This window comes from Folsomia candida, unplaced genomic scaffold (genome assembly GCF_002217175.1).
Source record: "Folsomia candida strain VU population unplaced genomic scaffold, ASM221717v1 Fcan01_Sc034, whole genome shotgun sequence".
NCBI classification, from domain to species: Eukaryota; Metazoa; Arthropoda; class Collembola; order Entomobryomorpha; family Isotomidae; genus Folsomia; species Folsomia candida.
This window is the reverse complement of record NW_019091226.1, coordinates 1,016,462-1,040,230: the sequence shown is the minus strand read 5'-3', so window position 1 is coordinate 1,040,230 and position 23,769 is coordinate 1,016,462. Positions and strand designations below refer to the sequence as shown.

The window sequence follows — 23,769 nt, the reverse complement described above, 5'->3', positions numbered from 1 at the left end:
GAGAACTTGGTCAGGAAATTAATTAATTAAATTTTGAGTGAAAATGAATGACCTGGTGAAGAGAAGCACAGGAGAAAAGCGGAGAGGTGAACTCCGTATAGTTTCGCATGGTGAAAATACGCGTTTTCGCCAAGTTAAAACCTTCATAACTTCGCGAATTCTGCAGAAGTGCTCAAATGTCATACTAACTATTGTGTGTTTAGTTCCTTAAGATTTTAGTGCTGGTTTCAAGAAGATCCGTGCGAAACATGTCTGACATGTACATTGTGAGCCAAATTTTGTGATTGAGGCCAAGTAAAATATCAAAAGAACCGGTAGGTAGGACACCCTGCGCGCCGACGACCCTTTACACCATGCTGAGATTTTCGAGGTGGGAAAGTATGGTCAAATTATTTATTACTAGGGATCATAATTTTCCCTGCACTTCTGGCCGAGTAAAATATGAGTGCACGTACAAATTACGAACAGAAAATGTCATTTGGGACAAAGTTGCATATGTAAATTAACACAGTTACAAAATTCTCTAACAATTTTACGACCCAACTAATGTGACCCTGTTAAAATCGAAAGTTAACAATATTCTGCAATATTTAACAATTCCCTTCCTCATCTTCTCCCTGAACGACATCCTTTCTCGATCTTGGCAGCCTATCTTTCACCTCGAAAGTGACGCCATGAGCCCCCTTCAAATGCAGGGTTAGCGCCGACTTGACCGCGAACCCTTTTCCGCACTGGTCGCAAATGAAGGGCCGCTCTCCCGTGTGCGCTTGGCGGATGTGACCCTGAAGGAAGAAAGGATTCTGAAATCCTTTACTGTAATGGGGGCATTTATGCGGGTTGGGGATGACGTAGCCCGGAGTGTGAATCCTCGTCACGTGAGTTTCCATAGTGTTACGAGTCTTGAAAGCTTTTTCGCAGTGGGGACAGGGGTATGCTCGCTCCCCCGTGTGAGTTGCCCGGTGATTCTTTAGTTGTGCCAGTCGAATAAATGAGGCGCCACATGTCTATAGATAAGTAGATAAAGAAAATTAAATAAATTTCTTGAAATACTTGTATTAATTATGAGTTCGCATGTTCGAATAGGAATATAATTCTGAAACAATTGTGAATTAAGTACTAGCCTTGGAGATGCGCAAGTTCCCAAATTTGCGTTCAAAGTTCCATAAATGGAATCTAGAAGCCCTTTTTTGCGAAATTGCAAATTTGCAACCTTGTTGTTTTCTGCTAACTCACAATGCGAACTCGTAATCAATACGCTCATTTAACTGATATAAAGATAAATCGGAGATTTTCATGAAATTTAAAAAAGCCAAACAATGGGGATATTCAGTCTCAAGTTCACATCGTCACATACATAGTTCTTTTTAAAAAAATGCAAATTAAATACTAGCTTTGGGGATGTGAATGAATTTTCCAGTCAAAATTTTTGGAAAGTTTCGCATGTACTTGTTCACTTGTTTTTTGGCTAATGATGCGAACTCGTAATGAATACCCTCAATATTTGCTAGACTTTTTACCTCGCATTTGTGCTTTTTATTTCCCGTGTGAATCTTCTTGTGTAGATTTAATCCGTACTGCGATGTGATTTTGGCCCCGCTTTTGCAAAATTGTTAAAAAATTCGTTAAAGTCAGGAAGAAATTAACTTTCAAAAAAAAAATTTTTTACCATTCATCACAAACGTATGGGTCACCGTCGTGCACTTTGATAACATGAGTTTGCAAGGAGGACAACTGTTTAAAGGTTTCGCTACAAATGTCGCACTTGACGAGGAGTTTGTCATCGTGCTTACGATTCATGTGGACGTTAAGGTCATACTCCAGGTATAAACCTAGACCACAAATGTCGCAAATAAACGGGGCTGGTCCGGAAGTGTGTGCTCGGGCGACGTGGGCGTCCAGGGAGAGACCTTGTCCGCCAAGGGCATGTCACAGTGAGGACATTTTTCCCATTTTTCTTTAGCATGGCCACGCAAATGTCTAGAATAACAGGGATTGATTTTTATACTTTTCATGACTTTAGAAACAATCGGGGTACTCACAGTTTTCTAGAAATTGGCGAATAGCTTTTTTATGCTGAAAAAGCATTTACACAAATTTACCCAGAAAATTGAAAATTTGAATGTTTATATTTTACTGAAGACAACTGTTTTTATAGTTTTGAGAAGTTTGCAAAATTGCAATTTGCGCTTCTACTGATAATACAAATCTAAATATTGATCTTAACAAATTTCCAAAATTAATTGCTCGAAACAAAAGAAATTTTACGTGAGTACCCCCATTACAAAATAAATAACACAAAGAATCGCTACCTCTCCAGAGCTCTCTTGCTCTGGCACCGCTTTGGACAAAGATTACACTGGAACGGATTAAAATGCGACAATGTCTTTAAATGTTTCTCTAAACGGTCCTCATCCTCAAATCGGCCATCGCACAGTTCACAAACGAGCGGTTTGATCCCCTCGATGTCGTGAAGCTTGACATGTCTCGCATAATTGTCCTCGAGGCAGAAACCTTTCCCGCATTTAGTGCAGAAGAACGCCTTCTCCCCTTTTTCGTGGCGAATCACCTATCAAATAAAATTTTTAATTAATACGTAATTAATATCGTGATTTTATTGACCTGAACTGAAGCAAAACTGTAGGATACATTTTATCACCTTGTGCGCCGCCAGACTACCCAGGCAAGTAAACCCCCTTTCGCAAATGGGACAAGGATAAGGCGTTATACCGTCGTGCTCCTGCTTCAAGTGGACGTTCCTCAATTTTTTGGTGGGTAAACGGGCCGTGCAGGACGGCGCGGTGCAGGGGACAACGTGATAAAGGTCGGTATGCCGGCGAAGAGTGGCCTCCGTAGAGAAAGTTTTGGTACAGAAGGGATCTGTACATTTGTGAGGGCGAGCTACGTCAGGTTTGTCGTCAACTTCGTCACTGTCGTCATCGTGAGGCTCGAGTTTGGGGGTCCACTCGTTGTCGTCGTCGTGACTCATATCCTCGTCTGATGAGTTTGATATTTTCGGAGCAGATTTTTTAATCGAAGGTTTAATACGTTTGAGGGAAACGACAAGGGATTTTTGGACTTTCTTGGGTGGAGCGGTCTGTATTTTTTTGATGCGGCGTGAGAACCGTGGCGAAGTTTGGATTAAGTTTGACTCTTCTTGTTCAGGGGGCCGAGATTCTTCTCTTCTTCGTTTAGTGCTAAATTATACATACAAATATTAGCGCATATTACTTCTCAAGCATCAATAATAATGTGTCTAATTTTTTTTTTACATATTATTAGCAAAATGTAAATCTAAAAAACTTTGCAGGAATGAATCTACTAAAATATTTTGGTGTGTCGTACCCACGGGGTTTTACTTTTTCCTCTGTTGTCTTTTTAGGTCTCCCTCTCGACCTCTTTTTTGTTATAGAAGGAATGATACAAAAGGCGCTGTCGCCATCCTCATCGTTATTTTGACCTTCGTCATAAGTTAAAGCTGCCTGAGAGTAGGAATTATCGTCGTCGCCCAAGAATTGGCCCATCGTATCACAGAGGGGATCAACATCTTGCTCTATTTTGACTTCAACTTCGTCCGCCACAAAATTGGCATCATCTAGTTCCGCATTTGCTCCTAATTAAAATAATTTTATTGTTGAACATGTATAAAAACTGATTAAATGTGCTTAAAAATGTCAACCTGACAGGCGAAGAAGCATGGCACGAATTTGTATAATTTTGTTATCTCCATAACTTTCAAGTTTGGAAGAAGTATCGAAAATGGTGGCTTGAATTTGACCAACTGTCGTCCCAATTTCTTCCTCTAGGAGTGAAATTTGGTCCTTAATTTCTTCCATTCTTCTGAAGAGAGGGTAACAATTGGTGCAAAGGTCACACATCTCGGTATCATCGTCAAATTCCGATTTGTGCGAAATTTTACTGTTATGTGCTAACAATTTGCAAAGGGTTGCTATTCTGATTTTCTGGGCGGCGTTTTCTACCGTGTGGTAGTCCTGGATAACTTGCAAACAGATAAGGCAGGACATGGTGAATAAAAAATCTGCAAAAAAATTACACAGGTGACGAATTAATTTCTTAAGTTTTGTATTTTCTAGTCAAATCAGAAATGCGAAATGTTTACAAAGTTGACAAGAGAGCAGATGATGATGGAATGGAATGGAAACTCAAACTCGCACCAAAACTTTGTCTCACGAACCCATGCAAAATATTTAAATGCACGCTTACGTATGTATGTATTAACTATCTAGCTATACTATGCACGTATACGAGGTGTACTATGATTATCTAAATATATGCAATACTCATGCTTATCGTAATGCAGCTCATCGCTGAATTAAATATTTTGGAGATTTATTTTAAATATTGTGTTGGAACCCCCAATTATGTAAATTAATATCTACGATTACAATGCACTTATGTACATATTTATTTGTAGATATGTATCTTAATGTTAAGATACTTACATATTTATGTAAGTATCAGACACTAGCTAATTAACGATATTAGGATTAAATTTTAAGATATCTCATATACATACATATGTATGTAGGTCATATAACGATGAGATCAAACCATTTCTGGTGTAATTAAGTTTTCTCTGTTAGTTAAAGCAGTTAAGGTACATATTGCATATTATCTTATCTAAATAAGTAAACAAACATACACTCAATATGGAAATATTCTCCTTTTCATACCAAACAGCTATATAGGTATACGAAAACTAATTTCCTCCAAAATATCGAAATCATAAATAATAAATTACTAATCATGGCAGTATCCGCTATCTTATCTTATGACGAAAACATCCTGAAATTTGAGTACAAATTTATCACTAAATGCGCATTAAATACCTAGAGTGGGTCCTATGGGAACCCGATCACTAGCAATTATGGCCACAATATGGTCAAAAATGACTTTTGAAATCTCAAATTTTTGCAGAATATTATAAATATATCCAGCGGCCAATTTCCGGAACAAATATGACCTAAGTCAGTAGTCAATCTCGTATTGAAGGTTCTTCTTCACGCCCGCCATTATTGCATTTTCGGAAGACTTTGCAACTTCATTACTAATTATCTCCTACCTGAATCGAAATTTTCTTAAAGTATCGAGTGTTTCACAAAGCTGGGAGTATGTCTTCTTACATATGGCCCACATTTTTTTTATTGCGCGAAGATAAGGGTTGAATGTGAGGTTATTATTTTTCAATATCAAACTGAATTTTTTTTTCCACTTCTTCCATGATAGTTTTTAAATGGTGGAATGGTCGAAGGTCGGTCCAAAAAATTACATTTTTTATTTTATGATACCTCTTTATGAAAGGAATCAGACGGTCTATTACACATTTCTGGAAACAAACCTGTGCTCCCACACAGTCCATGTGAACTTAATGGTCACAAACATGCCCAATTTGACCCAATACCAGAAAAATCGAGAATTTTTAGACACATTTTTTACAACATTTTAATTCTTCGTCTGTTTTCAGTTGAGAGATATATTTCCCATGAAAAAATTACCTCCCTGTAATTTCTGTAACGTTATTAACCACGTAGGAATCGTGGCCAATGTCAAACTTTTTTGGTGAAATTTTGCTGTAGAGCTTGGGAAGTCTTGCGTTTACCATTTGTTCCTGAGCTTCCGTATATTTTGTTGCAGATTTTTTTGCATACGTTTTGACCCACAATATGATCCTTATTCTCTTAAGTGGAACCGCGCTCGATGACCTCTGCATTTCGACCTGCTTGGTAGATATTTATAAAGTCTTTTGTAAATTGTAGGTAGGAACCAGACATGTCAGTTTTTGTTTCGATGGATTTATCGTTCTTTATTCTTGGCCACCAATGCGACTTTCCGCAACAACCCTCAAATTTGCAATTTTCACTCGAAATTCGAAATGTCCTTGCTGATTTTTCGCTATTAACGTTTGAATTTTTCAAGATTTTTGGCCTTGGGGCGAAGGCTAGAGTACATTCTATTCCACAAGGCCCAAATATTATCGATTTCTCGCAAATAGGGATGTTTGGAGGGTTTTATATTTTAAGGCCATTTGCCCAAATGTAAGCCTTGCTTGGAATTTTACAGAGAATTTAAATCTCATGTTCAACTTCTGTTGATAATCTACACTGACTGGGTTGTCCGAGTAAAAAAATGGGCTTTTTGAAGTCTCTAAGGCATTAGGATTGACGTGGGTCTCGTCATAAATGGTGATAATTTGTAATGACACTTCTCGACACAATTTTTTGCAATATTTTTGGAAAGTAATTTTTCGATATTTAACGCACTTTGCGAAACTTTGTTTAATTTTTTCTGTAATCCCCAGTTTATGTACTGAAGTGATGCAAACCACACTTTTTGAGATTTTCAGTTCCCGAGCATTCGCATGACTTTACCCTAACGTATTAGCAGTAAAGAGTTTTTTGATGGTTTCCATTTTTTTTGGGTGGGTGTGACGAGTGGTGGCCTCGAATGTTTTTTGAATTTCGCTTTTTGTCATGCTAATACATCGAAATATAAAGGTAGATTTTCGTTTTGGGACATCCTTCCGTTTTGAAGTGTTGTGACATCATGTTCGAATTACGTTAGGCGACGTTTTTTTAGTTTTGCAAAACTCGATTCGCAAGTTTTTTCTTTTCAGCCCGATTTCTATCGAATTTCGTCATTTTAGAAAAAAATGCTTTATATCCCTGAAAGCCCTTGAAGTTGTGTCTCAAAAAATAATAAAGCTAAATATCTGTCTCAACTAACTGTGAAGTAGGCTTTAAAAAAACCCAGTTCCACTTAAGAGAATATGGATCATATATAGGCCTTTATATGATACACGTAGTTTGTATTAATCATTGACTTCTTGGCCGTATCAGGCACGAACGTGGAGTGACACTTTCCTAAAATAAATTGAATCGTTTTTAACTTTCAAGGGGCCATTATGATAGTTTTTACTCATGGTGCGTACTGCAGGTCGACATTTTCGGATTCTCCATACTTTTTTATGTGTGTCTCAATTTTTGCACGCCCACCCGCTTCTCCGTTGAAATGCAGTCAAGTCTTCAAGTCGTTGTCACTCAAGTTTTGGTACTTCCAAAAACTTGATTCGCGAGTTCGTCGCTTTGAAACGGTGTAGGACGTTTGTGTTTCATTGAAAACTTATGAAATTTTGGGGGTGCGTGGCTAGATATACATATGCATTTGGCGTATTCTGCATGAATTTCAGATTTCTTAACCTATTTTTGACGACTCCGCTATTAAACTTCCTAGTGATCGGGTTCCTATAGGACCCACTCTATGTACATACATATGTACGTAATGCAAATATGGTAGAAAACCCATTGCATCAAATACCTAGAAATTCTACAATTAGTACTCAAAAACCCTACGTTCAAATGCATCAATCGTACAAAAATGTTCTCACAATTATACCAACTTTTAACCCTCTATACCCTTCCAATTTACATGTTACCCAGTTTTGGAAACTTACAAAATTTCAAATCACTCTATTGCGACTTTCGCCTACTACACGATGGTCTAGAATCATCCTCTTTTCAACCTAACGGACTCCTGGTGCCCATAACTTTACAAGATATCGCCATCTGGGCGGCACTAGGTTTCGACACTTTAGAAGACCGTCAAGCCATCTCCGTCATGAAGATGCGCCCTAACGTGAAATGCACCGTATCCCTGATTCATAGTGCACCCTACGTGAAAACGGTCCTCCCTCAGAAATTTAAATTGGAAATCTTGCGAAATTTAAGAGTTCCCGTACTCTACTATGAATCGTACACAATTCGAGTTTGGTCCGGGATCGATTCTGTGTACACTATCCTTCTAACTACCCTTCGAAGGCGGGAGTTTGTTCAAATTTTCCCGCCAACAGAACACCTTAAATATCGGGACATTAAGTCATTCGCCATTCTTTTGGTGCAAACTACATCCGAAATTTGTGTACAAATTGATGGGGTTTTACCAAATATTGATCTTATGAGGTGCCTAAATTTACAAAAGCGAGACGATTTATTCGCAATATTTCTAAGGCACGAGACACCTCCGAAATATTGGGGATTTGCGAATTATAAAACTCAGCAAGCAGGTAAACGGTTCACATTCATTTATCTATTTAATACAGAATGAATAAATTATTAATTCATTATTCAATAAATTCGTGAGTAACAGTAATGAGTGAATGGTTTTTCAAATTCTTCGAACGGATGAATATTTAGTAAATAATAATAAATAATTAAATATTATTCATTCCTTATTCATGAAGAATGAAAGAATAATTTTATTTATGCTAATTTGAGGTATAATGAGTAAAGAATGAATAATGGATAATTATTTATCTTCAAATTTCGAGTAAATTAATAATGAAGGGATATTTTTCACAACTTTTAAACTGAATGAAGGCATATTTTTTGAACAGGTATGCCCGCAATACCGGAAACTTACGACTACTCGATCAATACTTTAGTTCTACAAACTTTTACAAGGTTTAATACATCCGTTACTTTCAGTTTGACCGACATTCCTCCCGAAATTAATGAAAACTATCAAGTTGCTACTATCGAAAACGGTCTCGCATACGAAACGTTGTCCTCAACCAAACTTATAACCACATCCTTTGACGGATTTCAATTTCTGACCTGTTACTCCGAAAGTTTCCTAACTTTCAAGTTTTACATTACCCCATTCTCACCCCCGTTGTGGGCCACACTCTTAATTTGCATTATGTTAATTGTTTCAATTGTTTATTTTTACTTGATCTATTCCAACCTGTGGAGAACATTTTTCTCCCCGTGGTTATTCGTGCTTGCCACTATGTTTGATGCGTCCACAAAAATCCCGGGTATTCTAGAGACCACCACATTTATCCGATTAGTGCTCGGAATTTGGTCCTTGATCTCAGTCTTTTTAACGAATTGTTACAACGGATTGGTAATTTCTGAGCTGAACGCCCCATTTGAATCGACCAAGTTCGAAATGTTCAGTGACGTGTCTTGTTTAGAGCGGGACGTTCAAAATTTAAATGTTTCCACGGTGGTGGATCATCTTGCTATGGAGGGAGATTCCAATTCTTCTCTGTCCAAAAATCAACATTTAACCGATATTGTGTCTTATTATTTGAAAATTAGAAGATTTTATGGTCATAGAAGCATACAAGATAAGCCCTTGCGAAATAATAAGGTCGATAAACACTGTTTTGCAATTTATTCACCTGCGATAACACACGAATACTCGACAGCACTTCGATACGAATTTGTCCAATTTCTGATCAGCGAATATGATGAAATTGACTACAAATTGCGAACTAATGCCAAATTGTTCCCCAGATTCTTAGTCGTGCTTGACCTTATTCATCCGAAACGGGCCCACCGACCGAGAGCTCTTAGGGACACGTGGTTAAAAACGTACAACTCAACCACGTTGCAACAATCGGTTGAGCGGGAAATTGTGAAATGTGAAAGATCACTCTTTGTCACGAGGTCAGACGCTATTTTGGAAGAGTACGATTTTCTGACGAAAAGTTATCCCGAGATTAGATTTCAGTTGGGAAAAGAAATCATGAAACCGATTCCGTTCGGGTTAAATTTTAATTTTGGGGGGAAATCGAAAATTCCGAGGTATTTTAAGTTTCTGATAGAAGCTGGAATTTGGGGTAAATTAGAGGTGATTAGGTTGCAAGGAGTGCATAAAAATAGGAAACCAGTTGTTACCATGGGAACTGATGTGGTCCCCATAATGGGGATGCGGACCGGGATAGCGACGATATTTGTGCTTGGTAGCGTAGTAGTTTTGGCGGGAATTGTCTGTTTCTTTGCGGAATTGCAATTCGAAAGGTTTAAAAAGCTTTTGGTTGGATTGAAAGCAATTTTTATGGATACAAACGTTACGCAATTTGGCGAATAAATAATCAGTTAATAAATTTAATACATGTGTTTCGCAGAATTGAGCTTCGGTGATGTATATAGATTACATACATATGTCATCACAGAGGTTGGTGGGTGGTTTTAAGTTGCCTGTCCTACTCAGGTCAAACTTAACGTAAGTTGGATAGGGAATGGGAGGGTGGGTCATTTACAAATCGGGCATTGTTTGAAAAATATTAATGAAACATTGGTTAATTCAAAAGCCGCAGCACATACATATTTATGTAATTAATTCAAGTATCTAACTCGAGGTGTCAAATATTTGATTAATCCTAATTTATTGAAATATTTTGTCTGTACAATTTGTTAGTAATTTAATATCATAAATGTTATTGATTACAAATTCATTTACAATTGTTTCATAATAAATGTTTTGTTTGGTCTTCCTTCCTTATTAAAGTTTCAAAGGTTTTCTGAAATGAGCTGGAAAATGAGGGGCAAGGCCGCGCCCTTTTTAATATCAGTTTGGCATTTGCGGACTATCGACTATCGAATATATACTGTAGTAAATACTTGCATCGTCAATATCAGCAACAGTTAAGAAACATTCCCGGCTTTTAGGGTTCTGTGCGTTGAAAGGATTATAGATAATTATTTATAACTATTTTCGAACCAAGCAAGAACTCAATTGGTTGCATACAATACTGATATTCCATCCGTCATTACATCCGTCATTACATCTATCCGAACTCAAACAAGTCGATTTGACTTATATCAGGGGATTGTATAGGTATTTCACTATTCCAAATGATTTTTATCCCCAATCTAGGTTCAAGGTCATTTGCATAATCTTGGGTCAACTTTGCCGTCTGGGAGGACGCTCCGTCATGATGAACAATCACCTTAATTATTATTTTACCGTGCAAATTAGGAAAATTGTATTCTAAAAGTGGTTTCAGTACAAGGTCCACATAATACTTCGAAGATTCCTTCACTTTTTGGGGGACTTTGATAAGTGGGAGGACACCACGACAGGACATTGCACCCACGACCATCAACTGTTTAAAAAAGTTCTCCTCACTGAAAAGCACCAAATTTCTTGAATTTTTTTTCGGCATTTGTCGTGTAGTAAGCTCTTCGAACCCAATTAGTAACTTGTAGGGAAAATAGTTCTTCGTCAATTGTCACCAATAGCTCACTTCTATTCCTCAACAGAATATTCAAATAAAATTTTTTGCAAACACGGGCGAGATTTTTTCTGGAACTATTTGAAATGACTGTCTCAGCTTGTGGGGGCTGTGGGGCAGGCATTTTTCAAAGTAGAAGGCTGAAATTTTGCACACAACTATCTGAGGATAACATGCTCGTCTGTTCAAAATTTTGACCCGCTACGACAAACCGTTCCCGGGTTATTCAAGGTCAAATTCGTATCCACCAGGCCGCCCTCCCTTTGGTATTGATTAGCACTTCGGAGGGACTACTTGGTTAATTTTTTTGATGATTACCCTGTTTTTTTTATGCATGATGTGGAAATATGTAATTGAAGGTGTATTTTTAAACAGATACGTGTGTTTGGTCGTACGTCTGAATTAATAAAGTTTGATTTTAAACCTAAGGCTTAAACATTTTGAAAATCTTGGCACCTCTTCTCGCAAAAGAGGCAAACGAGAAATGTCTATGCATATTTATATATGTAGTTACATAAGCCTAAAAACAATAGTAAATCCCAACTACGCCTAAATACAGTGGCATCAAGATAACCTTACCCCGCCGAATCTCAAGGCCATGCGCGCACAACGACAGGCTCGATCCCGCACAAATCGCCTAAAAAACAGGGTCTCGTTTTTACCCTAGTGACATTAATATTTGACCTTTTGAGATCAAACCTGGCACACACATTGCCAATCATATTCCCCAGGGTGGTTTTCAAGGATTTTGACCTAGGTCACCTACGTGACCTTCCAGAAATTACCAAACGTTTTGCATAATATTTGGTTTTTACACTCTAGTAACCGTACTTTTTGACCCCTTGAGGTCTTATTTGGCACACTGACTCGCAACCATATTCCCTAGGGCCGTTTTCAAGGAGTTTGAGCTAGGTCACTTCAGTGACCCCACAGAGGTCATTCACGTTTTACGACATCTGCGGGGTCACTGAAGTGACCTAGCTCAAACTCCTTGAAAACCACCCTGGGGAATATGGTTGCGAGTCCGTGTCCCAAGTTTGACCTCATAAGGTCAAGAAGTACGGTCAGTAGGGTGTATGTAAAAACCAAATATTATACAAAACGTTTGGTGATTTCTGCAAGGTCACGCAGGTGACCTAGGTCAAGATCGTTGAAAACCACCCTGGGGAATGTGCTTGGCAATGTGTGTGCCAAGTATGACCTCAAAAGGTCAAATATTAAGGTCACTAGGGTAAAAACGAGACCCTATTTTTTAGTCGATTTGTGCGGGATCGAGCCTGTCGTTGTGCGCGCATGGCCTTGACATTCGGCGGGGTAAGGTTATCTTGATGCTACTGTATGCCACTATAACTAAATATATATACGATTTAGTGACATCGTGTCACTGACACGAACAAATAATTCGAATGTAGAGATCTTTTAATTTCCGTATTTCAAATAAAATACAGTTACATTCGTTTATTTATTGTTTTAGTCATTAGTTATCAAGTTTTTAAAAAATCTCGATTAATTCAATTTATCAAAATGTGTACACCAGTACAATTTATATACCAATTTAATTTGAAATTGTGTAATTATGTATATGCATTTTAGAAATTTGCATTTAATGACATTGAACAGGTGTAAAGTGAGACTAAAAAATTATGCAAAATCAAATGGTGATCCTTAAATTCTGATATAATTTAGCATGTGGTTTACTCAATCCGACTTTCTTTCCAATCCAAGCAATAAATTGATCGTATAATTAATCCCGGTTTGAAAGTATTGTCGTTTCGTGTCTCGATTCAAGCATATTTTGATCCCGCCTAAAACGGCGCATAAACTGTACGGCTGCATCGATCTTATCTTTCTCTTTAACGCTTTAACATTCCAGCTTCCTCCCACCAATACGGAGGCATCCAGCATTCTTAGCACTTCTTTCGAGTTTTCCGCCAATTTTTGCGTCACGGGTAACGTGAGACTTGCAATAGCCAAAGCCACAATAGAAACCGATGGGTAAAACTGATACGCCGCGAATGGTAAAACATTATAAAATCGTAGCGTGGCAAAATTTGAAAAAATTAGGATCAGCTGTCCTATGAAGAGTAGCGAAATTGAGCCCAATTCTTGACATGCGGCACCTCGTTGGCCCGCCAGCTTGAGGCAGAGATGAATTTTTACGAGAAATTCGATCCTTTGCACGAATCGGATTCTCTGTTCGAGTATAAATTTGGCGTGTTTTAGCAACAGAAAGAAAATATTTAGCTGGATTTTTAAGGAAGAAATGAACACGATTAAGACAAACTTCATATTGGAGCAGATCATGACTGCGTTAACCGCAATGATGGAAAATCTTAGGAAATTGAGGGCGAAAATGGAATGTAGTGAAAGTTTCAAAGCGTCAGATATGTCGAGTACGCAGAAATGTAGAGGGTCTAAATTCAGAACTAGTACAGACGCTGTAACCATGATTGGTTGAACGTTTAACAGTTTTAGCATTGAGGAAATAATAAGTTTTTTAGTGGCGGAATCCCCGTATTTGGATGAAGAGGATGGTCCTGCAAAAAAATATGTTGTGGTGAAAGAATACTTGGAATTTCGTGGTAACCATGTTACAGGGCTTGATGAAGAGAAACACAAAAATTTAATAAATTGAACCGTGTAGATCTTAATTTTACCTGTTTTTTTATTTCTTTTACACCTTATGCATATCTTTCACTGCACTGCAAGAAATACAAGGTGCAAAAAATGCAAAAAATGCCTCCTAACGGATCAACTTCTGTACTAAATACACTTAATTATGTACAGTGATTCTCCCTTAGATTATGCTTATTTCTAGCATTATTTCAAATGTAAGAAATGACAAAAATACATGACAAAAAATTTTTGTACTAATTTCCTCCAGGCTATTCACGGCCTATACTGATGAATACCCTCTTTATTGAATGCCTATTAATATATTTCCATCTATTTATTCTAAATTGGAATTTCTAATAAGTAAGTTATATCCGAGAGTTCGAAGGAAAACTCTAGTTTTGATTTTTATTCTTTATCTTTCATTAATTTTAGTAATATCTAGTTTCGTAAAATTGATACGAGAAAGTGTACCTAGATATTTTCTTTCTCATATCAAACTCACCGTTATCATAAGTAGTATCACAATTCCCCCTGCTCCAGTGCATGATTAGTTCTTCCACTTTACTGAATCCATTCCAGCCAGAAGCACCCCCTTCACCAAATTTCCAGATCATTACGTGTAACACGAATCCAAAAAAGTTTAATAGACCAGAAAGCAGAACGACCACGTTCCGCGATAAATCATCGACTGGGCGACCAATTTTGTAGAGAAGTTTTGCCATAAAGTAAATTACCCCAGCCATGTAGCATATGTCGATGGTAACGAAGCAGTAAATGTGCCAGAGGAGGACGCGCTTGTTCTTTCTCCAACTCGTGTAAGTGAATCCCTGCGTGCCTTTGTCCCACTGAACGGGACATTTCGAATATAGTTGTAGAATTCCAGGTTTTGTGGTTAAAGCGGAAATCACGTGGTCTGCAGACATTCTTGTATGTGCATTTGTTTACCAACTGAGACTATTTATACTGTGTTGCTCTATTTTGTTAGAAAGTTAGCTTTTAGGGCATGTACTTATTTTGGTAATTGGAGTAGACGGTAATTTGAAAAAATTTGATCTTGTCATATTGTGTCAGCGTATATTTTTAGTGGTGCGTTGCGGAGTTAAAAATAATTGACCCAATTAATGCTAACTCTAGCGTAACAGTAACCACAAATATTGCTTTATTTGATCCTTATGCATATTTACGTTATGCATATGTATTTAGTCTAACGTCTCTATCGTTAAATAGTATGTATGTAGGGTCGTCTCAAACATACGAGGGTGTTTTATTATTGATTTTCAAAAGGTATGTATTCAAAAGGTATTCCGCACTGTTTATGACCAAACTTTTGATGAAATAACAAACTTCAAATACATTTAGGATCCTGTGATTTTTTTCAGTTCCGTAAGCTGACATTAACACTGGCAATAAATCAGCAAACTTTACCTCGACGGAAAAAATGTCATATTTACAAATTAACTATCGTAGTGTGATTTAATTTTTAATGCTGGACGGGCAATCCGTGTCGCAGTTTTATGATCGTATGCTTAAAATTTACGATGAAAACTACCCAACACAATCCACAATTTAAATTGGGTGAATAACGTCAAATGATGGCGAAAAGATGTTCCAGACAAAAAAAGTCGCCACCATACCCAAAATCGGTTTCCACCGCAGAAAACCTTCAGAAACTTTAACACCCAATTATGAGAGATCGATATTTTTTATCCTCATAATATTGTCTAACAACAATTTGAATAAGAGGTCGATACGTGACCTCTTTGACCTAAACTTTGACCTTTATGGAAAATTCATATTTTCCAGTCTGTTAGTCCTCTATTTTATTCTCCATGCACTGTTAGAGTGATAAATTAGTTTCAGAACATAGCTCCCTACCATCACGAACAAAAACCATGCAATTTTTGGTCGAGGAATTAAAATTAGAGACATTTTTTCTGAGAGGATTATTTGCCAATGCTTAACAGCATTGATTAAATTCGGATCACTGTACAAATTGTGGACCGATTTTCAAAATTCAGACTTTTTTAGAAACCTTAGATTCATTGGCGAAATATATATTTCCAGATTTTTGAAATTCGACCACACCCCCTCGAAATTAAGGTCACAAGTTCAAAAACTGGATACAAATAAAATTGATACTTACAATGTAATTCCGTAGCAAAAAAATCCTATTACGTGTAGAAAAAATACTTGAACTCCCAGGATACTTAACCGATCTTCGAAATTTTTCGAATTTTCTTAAATATGGGTTGCGACCTATCATTTTTCTCAGCTCGGTGAGCTGATTCCGATTGAATAATTACAATTTAGGAACCACACCCCCAATGGGTGTGGTCCTTAGCGCCTTTTTAGTTTTGATAAAATCATGTCATGTGATATGTCATTTTTCTCAGTTCGATTAAGGGATCACCGCTAACTATTGGTCGGGTGTCAACATGCGTGTTAGTTACTGACTAGTGACCAATAACATTCTCAGAAAGTTTGGTGACTGTGGGCTAATAAGTGGAAAAAGTCATTTTTCATTCATATCCGTCGTATGTATATTACATGACATGGTTTCGTTAAAATCGACAATTTGCTTAGAGCCACACCCACTGGGGGTGTGGTGTCAATATTTTAATGATTCCGTCGAGATCCCCCCGTCGAGCTGAAAAAAATGATATATCATATGACATGGTTTCAGCAAAATCCAAAAGTCGCCGAGGACCACCCCCACAGGGGGTGTGGCAGGTGACTGTTAAAAATTTCCTCGTATAATATATGCTTTAGGTTATTGTTGCACACCAAAATCAAATTTTAATTTCTTCAATTTCGGCTTAAATATATTTTTGGCCAAAATTTATTAAATATGGCCCACTGTGGAATGCGGTGGATTCCTATTTTCTGAGTGACTATGGTCCGTCCAGAAAGTATTGAGCATCGGCCAATGTTAATTATACTCAAAGGCTAAATGGCCGACCTCTCCATAAGCTATAACATGTAAGGTTTCGAAATTAATTGCACGGTCATTTCTTCTTGGATTTTCAAAATGGCACCCGTTTTGGAAACCTTAGACCCTTGGGGAAAATATATATTTCCAGATTTTTCAAATTCGTCCCCACCTCCTCGAGCTCAAGGTCACAATGTCAAAAAACAAGTGACACTTCTCTATTGGATTGTAAAATTCTACGACGGGATTCGACGGACCAGGGCGTAAATTCTTTGCAGCAGTAGTCCGGTTATCATATTCAGTGACTAATAGACCACACCCACTGCTTTGGAGTCATTGTGGGGGTGGTCAAATGTCAAATCAGCAAACTTAATGTAGCAAAAAATTTCCCCCCACCGTAGTTTCCGAAATTCAGCGTCTCTAATACACGTAATCTTACCAAGGCCCCCTGTGTGAACGATATTCCATTGCCGTACACCCAATGGCGACAGGTGGTGTGGTTATCGGCGCTTCTGCCAATACATTACAAATGTACCCCATGCGACATATCATTTTTCTCAGGACGGTAAGGAGATTTCAGTGGCATATTTCAAATTTTAAAATACCACACCCCCTGTGGGTGTGGCTATCGGTATCCAGTCAATCTACCTAAACCTGGTCATGTGACATATCAATTTTCTCAGCTCGCCAAGGGGATTTAAGTGACGTAGTTCAATTTTTAAAAAATTTAAAAAAAAATTCGTGTCACCACGAAAAACGTTCTGTCAAGGCTCTATGGGTGTGACCACGAAAAACGTTCCGTCATAACTCTAAAGGGTGTGACCACGAAAAACGTTCAGTCACGACTCTGAAGGGTGTGACCACGAAAAACGTTCAGTCACGACTCTAAAGGGTGTGACCACCAAAAACGTTCAGTCACGACTCTAAAGGGTGTGACAGCAAAAAACGTTCAGTCACGACGCTAAAGGGTGTGACCACGAAAAACGTTAAGTCACGACTCTAAAGGCTGTGACCACGAAAAACGTTCGGTCACGACTCTTAAGTGTGCCATTGTTCTAACGTTTTAGAAACGTTTACGCATAAAAAGCAAAAGCCCGCCATCTAGCGCTGAAAAACAGCCAACATCCGCTAGGTGGCGCTGGTAGGTAATTAAAATTAGTAAGGCACAGGTCAAGTGTCACCTATACCGTGGGGCACAGAGGTCAAATGTCAAGTCAAGTGGGTGTGTCCAGGTGCAGTTCAAATGTCAAGTCTAATGGGTGTGCCCAGATCACAGGTCAAAGGTCAAGTCTAGTGGGTGTGCCCAGGTCACAGGTCAAATATCAAGTCAAGTGGGTGTGCCCAGGTCACAGGTCAAATGTCAAGTCTAGTGGGTGAGCCCGTTCATTTTATCAAGTCTCGGCAGATCTAAATGGTGTGTTTCGCTGGTCTCGTGTTCGTCAACGTTATGGAAACTTTTCGACACTTTAGCGAAAAACGCCCTCTAGAAACGAACAACATAGTGCCCAAACTGCCGCTAGGTGACATTAGCTTGACAATGTAAGACACGTGTGTAATCAAGCGCCAAGTTCAACTGGTAACACACAGACACACACACACACACCACTGCACAATTCTTGGTTCTGATTCGAGATAGGCTCAACAAGGAAGAACACGTTCATTTCATTAAATATTTTGTTTATATTGTTTAAGTGGGTGATAACCACAGCCACTTCGGATATGGTTTTCAAATCTGATTCATCCTGTACAATTTCAATTTACACTCAAATTGAGATGCGACAAATGTTATTAGGGGTTCCAGTCCCGGGATTTTTCGGGATTTTATTCCCGGGAATTCCCGGGAAACGGGATCCCGAAATCCCGGGATTTCGGGATTTTTCAATTTGTCATTCAGAATTGAAAATTACTTATAATTTAAAATTTTAATAGCAGTTTTAAATAATTATCGGCTATATGATTAGTAAGAAAAAGCTTCGATGATCATAACCAATCAAAATTGATCCTGAACTCGAAAATATAAATTTTAAACAATATTAGTGGCCACATTTAATGTACTCGTACGTTTATCCAAATTTCATAATTTGCAAGTAACATTTATAATACAAGATGGAAGTTAAAATTTTCTAATCTCGATGTCAGATTATAACTTGAAGGAACAAATAAACCTTATTTTCGGTATAATTATAGAATCTGAAATCAGTTATGATCAAAAATGCTAAGATGTTAGAAGTGATTTCGAATTTTAGTCGATGAATTTAAGGCTGTATGAAAGGCTTTTTGAACGTGGTAGCTCATATACATATGTACTTATTTAAACTTGAAATTTTTGAATTACCAACCTCCATGTCCAATTGAAGTTTTTCAATATTAATGTTAATGCAGGTTAGGCCAATTAATATTGATATTTGATAAACGTAAATTTATGCATTTCGGATTAACATGCTGACAAATCCTTGATTAATTATTTAAGCTTTCTGGAATGAAATTATTAAACTCTTTCTTCACACCTCTCCAAAATAGTGAATTTTAACTAAATTGGGCTTCCACAATACATCGAATTTTTAAATTTGCCATAGTAGGCAAAACAATATAATTACTAATTTGTATTGCTACAGTACATAAATATGTATGTATTTTCAAAATATTATTTTGTGTAGGCCAGAAAATAGCATACCTTAAGTACTTCTGCAGGCACAGATCCCAAAAACACAGAAGTAGGTATTATAAATAGTGCTCGGCACGAGACGAGACGAGACGTGATTGCCTTGTCTCGTCTCGTCTCGAAAGTGACTCGAGACGAAGTAATCGAGACGAGACGAGATGACGATTTTGTCATCTCGTCTCGTCTCGGTCGAGACGAGACGAGATGTCTCGACATTCATCCATGTTTTTCAAAATATCTTTTGTATTCTTCAGATAATTACAAAATACAAATACACAAACTGCAAATATTTAGAATATTAATAATTGGCCTTGTATTCCTTATATAGTAAACTACATACTAGTAGTTTACACAAAAAAATAAAGGATAAATCTTAATCGTAAGCTAGTAACGGGACGACAAAATTTTACGACGCTTCCATTGAGTCATTTCACGTCAATTTGCGTTAGTACGTAAACACGTAAACTTACTAACCTTACGAGCTTACGACAAAACGTACCAATATCTCTTGTATATGATTTTTACCCAGTAAGTCAAATTTTTGGTTCGTAAGCTGATCTTCGCAGGCTTATGAACGTAGTTACGAGCTTACGAAGGCTAACATGAAATACCTGAATGACTCGTAACCGTCATAGCTTATGTTACTACATATACATAGAATACTTGGGATATGGATACGAAGGAATCGTTACCCGCAGTATATACAATTTATAATTGGAGTTATATAGTTAGTGTCATATTTGAGTGTCTTTTACGTAAAAATCAGGATATTTGCAAACTGGTTAAAGTTTTGATCATAATTATTCGTTTTATCTATTGTCTCTAAAAAAATTTTTGAAGGATACTGCATTTCCCAAAGCTGCTCGCTCATTGCAGAAGCCTAGAGGACGGAGAATTTGCTGCTAAATTTCTGCATTTTGATGTATCGAGACGTCTCGTCTCGACCGAGATTTGTCGAGACGAGATGCCGTCGATCTCGTCTCGTCCCGAAATCTTTCGAGACGAAAAAGTTGGTCTCGTCTCGTCTCGTATCTCGTCTCGTCTCGTATCTCGTCTCGTCTCGAAATTTTCGAGATAGTCTCGTCTCGCGCCGAGCACTAATTATAAATATGCTCAGTCTCGGTACTTTTGAGAGCCATGTACCTTTTTGTACACCCAAATTTGACTTGACCCAAGTTATAAGGTAATATTTAAATTTCGGGAAAAATTCCCGGGATTTTTCACGGCTAAAACCGGGATTCCCGATTCCCGGGATTTTAAAAATCGTCCGGGATTGAGATCCCTAAATGTTATGTAATGCATTTTTTCCTCAAAGTGGAATTGGATGATATCCTTAAAGTCGAAGATGTATTAAGAGCAGGGTTTCGATTGGTAAAAACCAAATTGACCAGGGCAGCGGGAAAAAGTGGGAAAAAGGCATATTTACCACCCACCCAAAATGGGTGGGAAATGGGAAAAATGGAAGAAATTGGAAAGACTCTGGTTTTGGGGCAATGCGAAACAACTTCTTTAAAACTTAAGATTTTCAAAATTTGACTTCATATTCGTATTCTCCATCAAATTCCGAGAAATTAGTTGGTAATACGGTTAAATTCGAACAATCTCTAAAATTGACATGTATTCATATGGGAAAATTGAAAAAATAATTAAAACTGATCAAAAGGGCCTGTATTACATATCAAAATTTTCAGAAATTTGTGGAGTTCACGAATATGAAGTCCAATTCCGGAAATATTGATTGTCAAAGAAGTTAGCTTTCCCATAACTAAATACATGGGCAGCCATATTTCCCATTTTGGACGGAAAAAACCGTTTTTCCCGGTTTTTACCACTTTTTCCCACCTGCCGTGGTAAAAAATCGTTTTTGACGGGAAAAACGAAACCCTGATTAAGAGACACACCGATTGTGGGTGTTGTATCCAAATACAAGTTTTACGGCCGTCGAGCTGTGAAAAATAGCATCACACGACATCGATTCGTTCAAATGAACAAACCACTGGGAAACACACCCAATGGGAAGGAGTGAACTTAAATGTTGATTAGTTAGCGGTGATCCCTTAATCGAACTGAGAAAAATGACATATCACATGACATGATTTTATCAAAACTAAAAAGGCGCTAAGGACCACACCCATTGGGGGTGTGGTTCCTAAATTGTAATTATTCAATCGGAATCAGCTCACCGAGCTGAGAAAAATGATAGGTCGCAACCCATATTTAAGAAAATTCGAAAAATTTCGAAGATCGGTTAAGTATCCTGGGAGTTCAAGTATTTTTTCTACACGTAATAGGATTTTTTTGCTACGGAATTACATTGTAAGTATCAATTTTATTTGTATCCAGTTTTTGAACTTGTGACCTTAATTTCGAGGGGGTGTGGTCGAATTTCAAAAATCTGGAAATATATATTTCGCCAATGAATCTAAGGTTTCTAAAAAAGTCTGAATTTTGAAAATCGGTCCACAATTTGTACAGTGATCCGAATTTAATCAATGCTGTTAAGCATTGGCAAATAATCCTCTCAGAAAAAATGTCTCTAATTTTAATTCCTCGACCAAAAATTGCATGGTTTTTGTTCGTGATGGTAGGGAGCTATGTTCTGAAACTAATTTATCACTCTAACAGTGCATGGAGAATAAAATAGAGGACTAACAGACTGGAAAATATGAATTTTCCATAAAGGTCAAAGTTTAGGTCAAAGAGGTCACGTATCGACCTCTTATTCAAATTGTTGTTAGACAATATTATGAGGATAAAAAATATCGAAACCCCATGTCAATACGACCTTTGGTTGGCTCACAACGCAGGGATATGTGTAACCGTCCCAAAACGTCCTTTTTCGTCCCTAAGAGGTACCATTGATATGCGGATTTTTTTGAGACGCATTTTTTGCATTGTAATACCGTACTACACTTGCTGAAATCAAAAATTATCAAATTAAAAATACAAATGTTTGGAGGTGGCGATAGCAGAAAAAAATATTTACTTTTCAAAAAAGTAAATACTTTTTTGAAAAGTAAATGCACTTTAAATTCTACGTTAGGTAAACTGTACTAATCGTTATTGAGGCACAGATGCGAAAAATTCAGCAAGTTTTGGACGCCGGAAAATGTTGGGTTGTCCAGCGGAATCAGGACTTTGCAGTGCAGTGCGTTTTCGCGAATTTGCGGCGCTCAAAACTTGCTGAATTTTTTTCATGTGCATCTTATCTCATTCGTTGGTGACGCAGTAAATGTTTATGTATGTATGTGTATAAAGAGTTGTACATGCAAATTGGCATGGTCAAAAATTAATCTGGGCTGAAAATGGTTTACATCTCCATTTTTAACGTTAAAATTCAGAATGCATTTACTTTTCCCAAGGGTAACATGATTTTCAAGATTGTATGTCTACACATAAGCTTTTTCACCATAGCCATTAATTTTCTCAGGGTTATGTGGAAAAAACCAATTAAAGTTGTGTGTAAATACTTATCCAAATAAGTAAAAATTCAAAAAAAATATTGCTACCTTAACCTTCTTTAGGTAAATACATCACAAGACCTTATTCTAATTAGATTTAAGTATTTAATTTAAATTTTGCAAAATCGTAAATAAATAAATAAGAGAACAAAATTCCAGTTAACTTGAACTACTTACCGACACACCTATTGATTAATGTTAAATATGTATTAGCAGTTATTTTTTAAATTAGTAAATAATTTAATTATTAATTACGCATTAATTAACACGAAGAAGCCAATGAGTTTTCAGCTCAATGTTACTAACATTTCCTAGCACTAAACAAATTTAATTTTAGTTGCATACCTACATGCATATGTATGGACTTACATACACATGTCAATAATGAGTGATGGGCACAAAAATATTTCCAAATACATATCTCACAATTTTGGGTCACTATAAAAACAACCTAAATAAGTATATGGTAGGATGGGTAATCTATTTATAACTACTTCGTAAACGGGCTACACATGACACGCAGTTAACCTTTCATAGATATGTAAATTCATAAATATGCATGGGTTACAATTCACGTTAAAGACGGCCTGTATTTATTTTTTGTCTACTTAAGGGACACGTTTTAGAAAAAGGTTGTCTTGCTTGCTCACTCACCTTGCCAAAACTCCTACAAAGCCCTACCCAAGAATATATGTATTCATTATCCATGGTTTATGTAAACGTCATGCTACAATGGAAAATTTTTCAATGTGAAAAATTCGTAAATTTCCATTTAGTTACCGGAATTTTATCTCTAAACTTCAACATTTTAATATTCTTGTAATCAGTGTTAAACCAGTTTTGATACTAATTAATAAAACTCTCAATCTCAAATCTTGTACCTAATGGAGATTTAGGGGCTTTTCCCATAGGAAAAAATTGCCATTGTAGCGTGTGACAGTTAAACCACCCCGTATTTATGTACGTTTAATTTTGATAGAATAATTTTATTACCAAGAAAATTTAGGTTAAAAAGGGCTGAATTATTTTTACCCACTTTTTGTCGTTCACAACAGCATGATTT

The 23,769-nt window shown here is 37.2% G+C and overlaps 1 protein-coding gene across 1 annotated transcript; it reads right to left on the bottom strand.

Annotated features, from left to right (window-relative positions):
- Nucleotides 1-374: 374 nt before the first annotated feature.
- LOC110860793 (zinc finger protein 350) lies at nucleotides 375-4,158 on the bottom strand. The gene is made up of 7 exons (XM_022109903.2): nucleotides 3,677-4,158; nucleotides 3,343-3,610; nucleotides 2,657-3,194; nucleotides 2,310-2,566; nucleotides 1,667-1,977; nucleotides 1,518-1,596; nucleotides 375-1,004 (listed from the first exon to the last, which is right to left on the bottom strand). Exons 1-5 carry the CDS (start codon nucleotides 4,020-4,022, stop codon nucleotides 1,830-1,832), a joined length of 1,557 nt encoding a protein of 518 aa, XP_021965595.1. The 5' UTR covers nucleotides 4,023-4,158; the 3' UTR covers nucleotides 375-1,004; nucleotides 1,518-1,596; nucleotides 1,667-1,829.
- Nucleotides 4,159-23,769: the final 19,611 nt, after the last annotated feature.